This window comes from Rhipicephalus microplus, chromosome 7 (genome assembly GCF_043290135.1).
Source record: "Rhipicephalus microplus isolate Deutch F79 chromosome 7, USDA_Rmic, whole genome shotgun sequence".
Classification (NCBI taxonomy): domain Eukaryota; kingdom Metazoa; phylum Arthropoda; class Arachnida; order Ixodida; family Ixodidae; genus Rhipicephalus; species Rhipicephalus microplus.
Window position 1 is genome coordinate 49,474,047 of NC_134706.1, and position 13,001 is coordinate 49,487,047.

General features: G+C 42.5%; 1 protein-coding gene across 9 annotated transcripts in view; it reads left to right on the forward strand.

Annotated features, from left to right (window-relative positions):
• Positions 1–13,001, forward strand: part of LOC119179235 (BAI1-associated protein 3-like) — a 558,733-nt gene that overhangs the window by 490,906 nt on the left and 54,826 nt on the right. For all 9 annotated transcript variants that reach the window (XM_075869133.1, XM_075869128.1, XM_075869129.1 and 6 more), the window contains 4 exons: positions 2,823–2,992; positions 4,964–5,087; positions 10,293–10,361; positions 12,753–12,827. In XM_075869133.1, coding sequence (XP_075725248.1) covers positions 2,823–2,992; positions 4,964–5,087; positions 10,293–10,361; positions 12,753–12,827 — 438 coding nt within the window. The remainder of the gene's footprint in view (positions 1–2,822; positions 2,993–4,963; positions 5,088–10,292; positions 10,362–12,752; positions 12,828–13,001) is intronic.

Consider the following 13,001-nt stretch of genomic DNA (forward strand, 5'->3'; position numbering starts at 1 on the left):
AAACGAGAGGTGGCTACTAGTACATACAAGAGACGCACAACCCATGCCTTAAGAAGCTTTGCCCCTAAAGTTTCTTGGTTCTTCATGCATTTGCTTAAAGGTGTGTTCCAATGTACTTACTATAAACGATAGAATTGGCAGCTAAGATAATGACGCCTATCTAAAGTCCCATTTCGATTCTCGCGTAGCCGGCGAAATAGACAGCTTCGAGAGGACGACATCATAGACAAAAACAATGCAGGCTACTTTGCTCTCCAAGCAATATGGCGGCTAGGTGAATTGCTCAGATAGCTCGAATGTCGCTTTAACAGTCGCCTGCATACAAGCAGACGCTTGCTTCTCCAGACGCTCAATGTCAGTAACGTTCAGTTTTGACATTAAGTTCAGTTTTTCAGATTTGAACACAAAATAAGCTACAAAAATAGCAGTTACATTTATTTATCTAAGCTTTCTCTTATTGACCCGAGGTGGCGTCTCGTTGCATAGACGCCATCCAGATGACTTTTATTTCTCGGACAGCATTTGCTCAACGCTGTCTCTGAAGCAGTCAGCTTGGACTGTCTACGATGATGTCTACAATGGGAACACAGGCTAAGAGGACTTGAATCATAAGCCGTCTTTTTTTCTTCTCAGTCAACATAGCAAACAGTCTTCGTCAATCTTTAAAGGCTTTCTGCATCTATAGCGTCGTTTTGCACTGCTTCCAAGATCGGATGCACCTAGGTTTGCATCACCTGTGTGATCGGTCCACCTTCGACCAAGTTAAGAATGATGTTATCGTGTGACGTTACGTCACGTGATGCTACTATGATGTCATTAAGATATTATAATGAAAGCAAATGCGTTGGTGACTCTTAGCGGGATCGTGATGTCATAAGGTGATGTCATCACATGAGGAGAGCTTTTTTTTGTATCACTTGTCTCCTGTGCCACGAGAGGCTGACATTGATGGTTGAATTTGCGTTTGATGAGTTATCTGAGGCCTTTGTCTCAAAATCCTCTCTCTGTATGTTCTACAGAGAAGCAATACATAGTGTGACAGAAAATGCGGTACACCTCCACTTAGGACTTTGTTTCTGGAAGGAATAATGAATCAAGCATTTGTTTGCTAATGTTCATAACCTTCCATTCAGCCAATCAACTGTATAATTAGATAATGCATCAATCAATCATTAAAACAATCAAAACATCATTGTGAGCATGCTTTCAATGTTAGAATGGTATTTTTTAAGCATGTTCCTCGTTGTGTACCCAAAAATTGCCCACACAACGTGAATGATTTAAAGCAGCGTTGCATCTTACCTGTACTAACAGAGTCTGTGTCTTTGCTCAGGCCACCTAAACATTTACTTCAGGCTTGCCATGCTCTACAAAAGTAGAGAAATATTTATGACACCTTTGAGATTTTCTTAGCATTTGTGTACAGGGTATAGTGTAATACATAGTGGAACTATTGTTGAATAGCCGACTCCTTCTAAGTAGCCTGCCTTGCCATCTGCAGTTTGAAACATGCGCAAAGCTGCGAACGCGGAACCAGAAAGCATCATAGGCTGTTCTATGTTCGTCACCTTTTTTCGTACTCGACCTTAGAGCTGTACTTTGTTTCCATCATGGCAAAACAACCAGCCCAAGGCACTATAACTTATGTAAGCGCTAAAGGCATGTACATAAGACGAACGAAGGACGCAAGACAAGCGTGACTTTCAACTGAAATTTTATTTGAAGGGAACACCAAATATATAGATGTAACCTCCAGAAAGAAAAAACAGGGCAAGAATAAAACAGGGCAAGAATAAGAGACCAATCAAACAAGATCATGCTTTCACTTTGCAGAGTTCATTCATGCTAACACGTATCCAGAGTGTATGCGCCGGCAGGTGTCTAGGAGAAGACATAGTTAGGCATCATGCCGATAGAGTCAACAGAAGTACCAAGGTGTGCATCATGTGACTGTCACTTGCGCACATTCCAAAAAGTTCGGTTCTTGCTTGTCAAGGCAATAGAAGAAGCACTAACCACAATTAAGTCACCCCTCTTCATCTCAGCTGCCTCGAAAACTTGTCTAGAGTCAACGCCCGAAGCCCAATATAGCACCACGGTGTTATTGAAAACATTCCCGTGTACTTGGTCTTCTTTGTCCTGTCATTTTATGCTCTACTTTTTTGTTTTCAAATGATAGATCAACTCACCCAGCAATGCGTTTGATTAGGTTCTAAAGCAATTACCTCACCAACATGCTCTCGTGTCACAACTATATTGATGGCACCCTCAATAAATAGGTATTGAGAGCAAGATAACTTAAAGAAAATGAATAAAAATTGTGGAGAAGCTAACCAGGTCACACCCAGTTTGTTACCCTACACGGCAGAGGGGGGAGAAAAAGGGAAGAAAAGGGAGTAAGGCAGAGCGAAAGAGTGGACAAGTAATATATTTTCACGCATGGCAATTGTGTATCGTGCATGTTCAGAAGGTCATGAAACTGCGAACTGTCACGAAGCCTGGGCTTCGACTGTTTTAAATGAGATACACTGTAATCCTTGATGTTAAAGTTGCTTGCAAGGACTGGCTCCAAGATATCCGAAACTTGCTCTGCACTTCGAACTGAGGGGGCTGTCAATCCAGTGAGAAGTGTGCGCATTGTGCCTAATAGTGACCTCAGCGAGTCGATGACACATTAGTCTTTGTCGCAGAGATCTTCAGTAGAATCTTGAGTCGTGTCTGTGGACACGCAGTGGTAGTAAGGACAGGCACGCGACATTTCACACAACACGTAGGATATTGTGGGTATCTCGTCACGCCATCACCCACCTGTTCTGACGCAGGCTGGCGCCGAGCTTCCGGCCAAGGTGCAAGAGGTGTGTGGCCAGGTGAACGCCATTGACTCAGCGGCTCAGGAGCTTTCGCAGGAACACATCTCCATGGGTGCAGCCCTGTTCGAGCTGTACATGGCCCTGCAGGAGTTCGTGAGATTTCGGGAACACATACCGCAGGAGTGAGTATTTGAGGGAGAAAGCCTTTAATGTCTCATACTCACGGTCACCGACATCTACCCCTGTCCTGAAACGGTGCAAGCTGTGGGTGCACCGACAGAGGCCAGTGACGTTGGTGCCCTGACTATACGTCACCTGTATTTCGTCGCCCAAATCATACAAGAAGAGAGGCGGGCACATCGCGCTTTTATCTGACCTACTCCATCTGAAGGGGCACAAGCTTTTATTGAAGACGCTTCAGAATTTACAAAGTGACTTTATTTTTTAGGTGAGAACCAATTTAGGTCCGAGCTAAATTCAGTGTACGACGTGACCCCCCTTACAGCACACCGCTCCTCCTTTTTCCTCTCCTGTGCTCCTCCTTTCTAGCCTCGCAATGCCGATGCAGGCCAGCGTCTGCTAGCCAACGCTCGCTCCGCCCTCTTTCCCCTCTAGGCATCTCTCCCAGCGATGTTTACACCCACAATCCACATGCACGTCCCCTCTTTTCTGTCTCCTCTCCTGCGTTCTCCGCTGTTTCAACTCGCAATGCAGACGCAGACAGTGCAGCCTACGCTTGCTCCCCCCTCTCTTCTCAAGGCATCCCTCGCAGCAGCGTTTACACACTCGTTGCATGTGCATTCCCTTACTCTCTCTCCTCTCCTATGCTCCCCCTCTCTCACTGCGAAAGCAGGCAGTGTCTTCTTGATTGAAAAAAAAAAAAAATACTGACTGCTCGAGCTGCACAATCGTTCACTGGCCAACCAGTGTAAATAGGCATTGGATTTTAACCTCCAATGTAGTGCCAGTGGGAGATTTCTCCTTTGCTTTGCTGAATTATAAAAACTCGCAGCGTGCGAGCTAACTACACTCAAACCTCATTATATTGTAATGAGATATAACAAAATACTGATGGATTAAAAGTGAACCGCAGGTCTCTGTGCAAGCGGAGTCTTCTGTCGCGCATTGCCCATTAGCAGCGATTGGCATGTTCCAATATAAAACACTGTCCATTACTGCACGCTTTTCACCTCCCAAGGTTTCGGTTTGTCCGGCGCAATGGCATGATGAGTGCCTGCGTGCATCGACCTGGCAGTCAGTGTAAGCATTAGAGTCCGTTGCTCCGCAGCTACACATGGTTCTCTTTAGCGAGATGATTTAATTATTTGCCCACTGCCAGGGTGACACTGAGCAACACACATTGTTGGCAATACTATAAGATTGTATCAGTTCTAATAGCCTATCCTGTTTTATTCCATTTCAGTTCAGATAAAGTATCCTGTTTTATTTTATTACATGGTACTTCATAGCATCGTACAGGTCGGCAGAATGAAAGAAAAAAGGAACCCTCAACTAGCTCGTCACGTACTTGAAATTTCTACAATAACCTCTCTTTTTTTATGACTTCTCAAAGTGTTGTAGACTACTATAAACCAAATAGTATAGCACCTACGTTAACAGTAAGTACCTATGTGTACCATGTAGATGTATTTCCAGTCTGGCTAAACCGACTGGCTGTTTTTGTTCGTATTCAGAACGTAACACGAGTATTTGCTTTTTGTTATTACCTGTTGTTTTACAAAGTGTGTCTACTGCCTTTGACGTACTGACGCAGCGATATGAAATTATGCGTTATTTGAACACCCCGATGTGGCATGTGTTGTAAAGAGGCCATCAAGAAAGTGAAGTGACGTTACGCAACTAATGAAATATTGTTAAATGCAGAGTGTTGTGGGAGCAGATGTTTGAACAAACGGTCATATTTTTTTCAAAGTTTACCTTGTAGCCTTGAAAAAGACAAGACCACTGTTTGAAACGATGGATTCATGGACACTCTGTATTTAGGAATTTTTCGTTTTTTTCAAGCTTAAATTTCACCTGGAAATCTGGGTTTTTTGTGTTACCTGAGTGACGGACTTGTCAGGTGACCCGAATACCACTGTTAGTGGCAGAATTGCTAATAAATTGCTGATAATGTCGCCCACTGCTTTCAGGGACTGGCCGCAGCTAACTATGCTGAACTTTCACCTTTGGTTCGCCGACTCGGTTCAAGGATGGTTCGCAGTCGCCAAGGTCAAGGCCCGGCAAAGGATACGCAAGGCCCTGGAACTAGACAGGGTACGTTAATGCCCTGAAATACAAACAAAAAAACAAGTGACGGAATAAGTCGCAGTTTACAGCGATGTCAGCTCTGTTAAATAAAACATTCAGCATACTCAAAGACAACAGAACATTTTAGAAAAGTAAACAAGGATGTGTATACAAAAAAAAATTAGGCGGGATCTGCCTAACGGAGAATGGCTTAAGTACATATGTTTTAGTCAGGACTTGGTGTTTCCAGCAAAGACATCTTTAATTTGTTGTGAATAACTGCACAAGTACGATAGCCGAAGGCGAAGCTTAACAAACATATCGAAATAGATGACGCTAAACATCTGTCTTTTTGCAAAGGTTGTTCAGCGGCGCATACACAGTCCTGACCAAGAAAAGTCTGTTGAAATTATGGCTTCGCCGACTTTTTATTTTTCCGCTACATCAAATCCCAAACACAGCTGGTGCTCTGTGTATCAGCGACGGCCTAGAACTTATTGATGTTTTAGCATTTAAACACTCGGCAAAGTAATGGCTCGGTACTGGGATAATTGACACATTTCAACGGAATGGAAGAGCTACCGAGCGAATAGTCGCATGTTAGAGTAAGGCCACTCAATTGTGTTTTAACTGTGAAAACAGCAAACAGACAAACAGTATGATGCTGAAACTGAATAGAAGTTATAATATCTTATTGCTGCCATACCTCTGCAAATGCAGTCAAGAGTTATCATACGTCACGCCCGGTATGTTTTCTCTAATCAAAGTAGTAACAACGATGTTTTTTTTTTTTTGCTGACAAAGCTAAGGTAACATGTTTTGACGGAGTATCGAGAAATTTCCATAAAAAGAAATGTCACATTCCATGCCGATTTTGAAACGTATTCGTGCTGTACTTCACAAATTGATTTGCTTTACTGTTTGTTAGCAGTGACATCATTGTGACCTGCTTGTTTTCCTGTTGGCTTTTCTGTGTGCTTACCAAACACGCTTGGATAGAGGGTGAGTCACTGCTTTATGCACTCCGCCATTTTCTAACCCACTTGATGTCACCTGATCCCACGAGCATGCAATGGCAGCAAATTACACTTAACGCTCATGCTTATCTCTGCAGCTTTAGCCTTTGCTATCTCGTCCAGGATTTTGATATGCATCTGCCACATCAATCGTGCATAGCTCCCCTAAATCTTTGTCATAAGCAGTGTGTGTTTTATCCATGTTTCTGTTTTTGTGATGGCACTAAAAATCGCAAAAGAATTTGCTATCTAGACAGTGAAAACTCATGTTGTTACAAGAAGAGTTGTGCGCAATCACCTAAAACTTTTGATGCAGCGACAGATATTTCTGTTGGGCAACAGAGACTTTTTCTAGCGACATATGAAGTGACGTCTGTCGCATTTGTGTTGTTATAAACTAGAGCTGAGGTACTCGAACAAAGTTTGTATTACCGATCAAAAATTATGTTATCATAGCATGCTCCCGACCCCCAAAAGAAGTGTCTATGAAATAGCGCTAAAGTTTGTCGTATCACTTCAGAGACCTGCCGATACAAAGTCACTCAATAAAGCCACGTTACAGATGACAGGGTGAGAGCTGCGTATCCTTTCCCAAAATAGGACAAGACATCATAATTTTTTGTTGTGTGTCTCGGTCGGATTTTTCAGCTGCTGGGATTTGGGAAAGTAGAGATATATTCTAATGCTGAAAGATTCAGTGTTCTTGTATCTGTTGGTACATCAAGTGTTGCCGTGTGAATACATGATCCATCGTAATAGGTTACACTGATTACTGAACATCTTGACAGGAATCATGTGTAGCAGGACCCGTTTTTTGTGCTAGTAAGGCTTTAGATTTCCATTGCTCCACACACCAAACATCGGACATTTTGCACTTAACTGGCGCATGAGTGTGAACATGTATTGTTTCTGAGCTCCTGCCTTGGTCCCATATCGGCTAGTGGTTAAGCTATAGACCTGCTCCAGATGCCCATGCTGGCCAGCTTTCTTAGACATGAGGAAGTAGTGTTGGAAGGCTTTCCAATAGCAAGAGTGTCGACATCAGTTTGAAAGGTTCTATTTACAGCAAGGTCAGATTGGCGTAAAACGCTGATAAGCAACACTTTTACTGTCTACGACGGGCAAAATTGCGGCTAAGGGGTAACTTAATTCGAGTTCAACCGAAATGCTCCGCAAAGTAAGTTTCGCTCCATTTTCAGCAGTTTTTGTTAAATAAATTATCGCGACATGTGCATTTTCACGAGCATTGTTTGTTACTGTGCAAGAGCTGCATTGCCACAAAGGAGATGCGTTGAACATTCCCAATGTTACTGGCACTAGCAGCACATCGATGACTTGTAGTAGCATCTACAGCTAACTAATAAGCTTCTCAAGCAGGTAATTGATAAGTGTGCTTACAGGAAGCATACTTCGGCTTAAGGGCACTTTACCAAAGCTAAGTGAGGCAAGAAGAGTGTTACCTGCAGAAGAGTATACTACAGTTGGAGCGCGTTTCTTGAGTGTGCTTTGCGGCATTTCTACCAGTATAATATAAAACACAGTATACTACAGTTGGAGCACATTCCATGAGTGTATTTTGTGGCATCTCGGCCAGTATAATATAAAACACAGCTGCGTTTCCTGGTTAGAAAAACCACTTTGTTTTACAGCGAAAGCTGTTATGATATCACTTTTCAAGTCACGCGCAGTTGTTGTCCACTGCGGCTGCCCTAACCACATCGCACAAAATTAGAAAAAAGAAAACCCTGTACCAATGATGCAGTGGGGCTTGAACCGGGGTCCGCTGCGTGTCAGCCTAATATTCTATCACTGATGTACACCAGTGCTTATAACTTGTTGTCAAACTTGCCTTGGCAGGGTGGTCGAAATTTTTGGAGCCCTGCTTTACGGCGTCTCTCATGATATGGTGGTTTTGTGACATTAAACGCCGCATATCAATCAATCAATCAAATGAACTTGGCTTGGCAGGCATGACTTAGCACCAATGGCACAGTGGGGCTCGAACTCAGGTCCGCTGGGTGCCAGCTCAGTATTCTACCACTGAGCTACACCGATGCTTGTGACTTGTTGTCAAACTTGCCTTAGGCAGGCTTGATGTCGGGAAAGCAATCGCGTTATTACGACTTATAAAGCTTTTTTACAACAGCGAAAGAACAACCAGTCATCGCACAATGAAAATAGCGTAAGGAGTGGGCTGTCCGATGCTCCAAACCATCACAAAAGCTTGTTGTTGTTGCCATACTAACCGCGCCGGATACCCAATTCAGCGACAACTCCTTATCGTCGTCAGCCACTGCATGGACAATCGGCACAAAATTTCTTGCAAGTGTTTAGCAAATACCACGCCTCTTAGAAGAACGACGAAAAATAGCATAGTGAATGCCGACCAACTGCCCAAAAGTTCATTATTAATGCCCTAGTGGTTACCAAGCAAGTGTGCTTGCAGTAGTTACCCGATGAGTGTTTTGAAAAGGCTCTGAAAGGCCGCTCTTCTGCTTTCGCTGTGACTGTACTGCACCTATCTCGCAGGCCTGGCGTTTTTTATGTATAATTCAAAGTAAACCAATTATATTTCTTAATGCATTATTATCTTTTTCAACTACACCTCCAAGAAACATTCTCACAGCCTTTCACCATTTCTTATTTGCTACTAGTGTGGTATATCGTCGAGTTTAGCGCAGCGTGCTCAAGTGTCACTCAGGGTTCGAAAGCGCTCAATTTCATGTCCATTTGGCGTTGGGCTAAATCTCTAGCATCAGTGGAGCATGGTCTCAGCAAGTTACTGCACAACGAACTAGTTTTAAGGTACTTTGCTGGTTAAAACTGCGAGCCGCAAGTAACGTGCCGTAAGGGGGCATGTCTCTGATACAATTGAAAAGCAATCTTTACTGAATGATGATGGCAAATGAGAGTAGCCTACAGACCTCCTTGGGTGAAAAACGTGCCTTGCTGTAAAGCCCTGTTCCTGACTGCCTGGCTTTCTTTTCCCTATGCCTCACCCAATCGCCAACCCAATGGGAACGCGCAGATGCCTGCTGGTTTTTTACTGAATAAAAAGAAGGTACAGTAACCATGTGCCAGGCAATATTCAGCCCATGTGTTTTGCTAGCACAACTCCACTAATGCCTGTCTCTCGAGCTGCTTGATGTGTGCGCATGTTTGCTTGTGTCATGTCGGTGTGTGTGCTTGAAGACTGGTCGATGAAAGGTAGAGTTTGCTTACTTACATGACGGCAGAGTCAGTGTAGCAGTCACTCGTAAAGATATGCTGTAGTGGTGCGATTTAATCTATTTCTTCCTTATTTCAGTGCTTTGAAGTAAGGTTGCTGTTAACTGGCTCACACAAACTTTGAGAGCCTATCTTTTTGTTCCTGATGATGATTTTAGGGAAATAAAATGTTACCATCTGGCCTGCAGTTGTAGGAAGGTACAGTATCAAACCAGCTGTACCTTTTTTACTTGTGTAGCCCACAGGGAGGGAGGGCGGTTCAAAATTCACTGAAGGTTTGCAACCGTATATATACACAGACACACAAACGCGAATGTCAACATACGTATATAAAAATTGACCCCCCTCCCCCTGCCGAAAAAAGTTCTGGCTGCGCCATTCTTGGCAGAAAAACACATTTTTTTCTTTCGCAAAATGTTGTTCGCAAATCGGAGACACAGATTTCTCAGGATGCTTAATTTTTAAAATTTCAGCTGCAGTGACACTACATCAGCTTTCACCTACTTTTTTTCAGATAGGTAAAATATCAGAGAAATTGTTCTGCACTTTTACAGCACAGTGTGCATATGTTATGAGCAACCCTATCGCTAGTGAAGGAATCGATATCACACTGGGATTCGATGCTCGTAAAGCGTGAAAAGCAATGCGCTATGTGAAAAAACAATGATGCGTTCACCAATGTACGCCTGAGGCACTGTAGCATGCGGTTTATTTCAGAGCACAATAAATGCCATGTAATGACGTGTGATGCTTATCAAGTTGCTTGAAAGTGTGTTTCAGCTGGTCTCTTGTCGTTGATCCTTGTTAACGCGTGTTTGTCTGCACAGCACCAGTGTGTTTTCTTTTATGTGAGTGTGTTTTAGAATACAACCAGGGTGGATGCGTCATGTGTAGAATGAAGGCCACTGTACATTTCGTGTCTCAGCAAATCCGGCTATTGATTTTGCTTAATTATGTGTCTGTTCCTTTCTCCCACTGGTGCACACAGATCAAGTGCATCGACTCCTACGTTCAACACAGCACATCCGCCGTGGATACAACTACATGCTTTGGCCAAGTGAGTATCACGAACTCAAAGTGTGCCCTTGAAGCTGTCAGGTGCTCGTCAATATAACGAAGAAATAATGTGTGAAGCTTTCTCCAAGAAACTAATAAAAAAAGCGATTGGGTAACAACTGACAAGGATTAAAGTGTCCAAAGAGCATATGACTGACGCCATTATTTGCCGTTAAATCATGTAGTTATAGATTCTTAGTGAAGTAAGCATGAGAACAATTTTGATAATATGTTTGAAAAGTTCACTGTACTGATCAGTTTCAGCATCTTTGACTCAGAATCTATTGCCCTAACAAGTAATTTTTTTTTTCATGGTTTTGCATTACGTATTGCATCTCTGAAGCTGAATGTACAGGCTAAAGGTATGGCATAGAAGCAGAGGAAAATTTCGGAGTAACGAGGTGAAATTATTATGTCGAAATTCCTAGACACCTATTCCTTACTGTTCAAACTGAGAAAAATGCATTCTCGGTTTGAAGTTTAAGATGCCATGTATAAGCTGCAAAACACGGTATACAATGTAGATAGGGAACTCCTAAATCAAGATGGGAGCTGACCAATGGAAACACATAGTAGAATAAACACAATGAACCGAGGAAGTGTCTCAGACAGGCTGGCCAACGTTTCGATAGAAGAACCTATTTTTGTCAATGGCGCGTTGTCATCCTTGGCGTGTTAGTTTTGAAAAGGTTAGCCTTGACATAATCTCCTATGATGGTGCATCTTTCTGCTGGTAATTGCCATTTGGAAAGAAAAAAATCTGGCGACACACAACAATTTTTTTATGAAAAGGTGGAGAATATGGCCCATACAAATTAGGTGATAGCAAAACACCTTGCTGTATAACAAAAAAGATTTTTATCTCAAGCACAGAGAAAACACAGTGATTGTACACTTAAATGCATCCTAATCATTTGAAATGAAGAACCTTGTGGCTTAGCAGATGTTGAACTTGCATTGCCATTGTTAATTTTCATTGTGCTACCCGCAATTGCACGCTTGATAGTTCCGGAACATTGTGAATGGCAGTGGTCGCGCCTCTAGGCGTGTCTACAGTGGCGTCCCACCAACTCTTTCGCACATGGGGGGGCTGACCTACTTCACTCCTCAGCAGGGATATATACATATATATATATATATATATATATATATATATATATATATATATATATATATATATATATATATATATATATATATATATATATATATATATATATATATATATATATATATATATATATATATATATATATATATATATATATATATAATATGAGTTTAGAAAAAAAATTCTCACACCAGCAACGTTAGCAAACTATCCCTATCTTGTAACATAGCCTCGTAACAATTTCATGTTCTCCCGTAAGAACATAATTGCAGTGATTACTGTTGTGATGGAAAACTATGTTTTACTGGTTGGTTTCTCCAGTGTGCAGCCAAGAGTGACCACTGTAGAAAGTGGTCACTCTTGGCTGGTTCCAGCCGAAAGTGGCCCCTTGCCCCTTTCGGCTGGAACGTCTATGCGTGTGTAATGGAAAAGGGTGGGTGGGTTATAGCCCTCTTCCTTAATATTCTAAAGGTGGCTGCCAATTTTTTCCCTACACCTCAGTCGGTTGTACCTTTCACGTTTGTTTTTTACTAGTCAAGGTTATGGCTGTGCATATTCTTTAACGATGATGGTGGTCAAAGATTCCTTATGTTACTTTCTTTCAAAGAACCGTGTAATAACACTTCTACCCTGAAAAGACGAGGACAAATGACAGGTGCTTCTTGAGAAGCACGCGAGAGATTCATGTTCATTCTGGCATTCATTGTCAAGCTCGTTTTCTTTCGGACTTGGTCAACAAGGGAGGAGGGGTTCGCAGTGGTGTAAGTTTGTCCCCCATACTTAAGAACACTGCATACGCCTATGGTCCTCCCTAGGTTGTGACCATTTTGACTTGTCATCTTCTTACCTACCTGCCTACGAGCATCAGGTACCAAGGTTACCAAACCGAAATTTTTCTTCCGGTTATGCTCCAAGTTCAACCTTTGCTTTTTCATGTCCCCATCGTCTCGGCCGATTACCAGAAGCTCTCGGGTTCGACCCCGATTGTGGCAATAGAACTTATATCGAGGTTGAATGCTGTAGACCTGTCTACTGTGTGATCTCATTACGGGTTAAGGAACACGATATGGCCGATATTTTCCGAACCTATTGCCACGGGTATCTCGTGATTATATCATTGTTTAGGCTTGTAAACCCAGAGATGATATTATTGAGGCTGCTTATTTCCTTTTGTACAATATGTACTTCTGTCATTCACCTTTGCACACAACATGCACGAATTTTTCCTAATCTAAGTTGAAGCCGGTTTCCTTCACTCCTAAACTATTTTTGTCATTTCAGATCAAACAATTTTGGAGGCAGCTAGCATGGCCCGACCTGAAAGGATCTTACCCTTTTGTCTTCAAAATTCTTGAGGTGGGTACATCTTCGAACGATCGAAAGCTCCTTTTCTTTCTTTGTTACCACTGCTAAGCACCGATCAGCAGCGTTCTCATCATTGGTACCATGAAGAACCAACACGTTGGCTCGAATAAATGGTGTGTTCGTTATGGTAGAATATCGCAGCCATATGGCTCTTGCAGGTGTTGT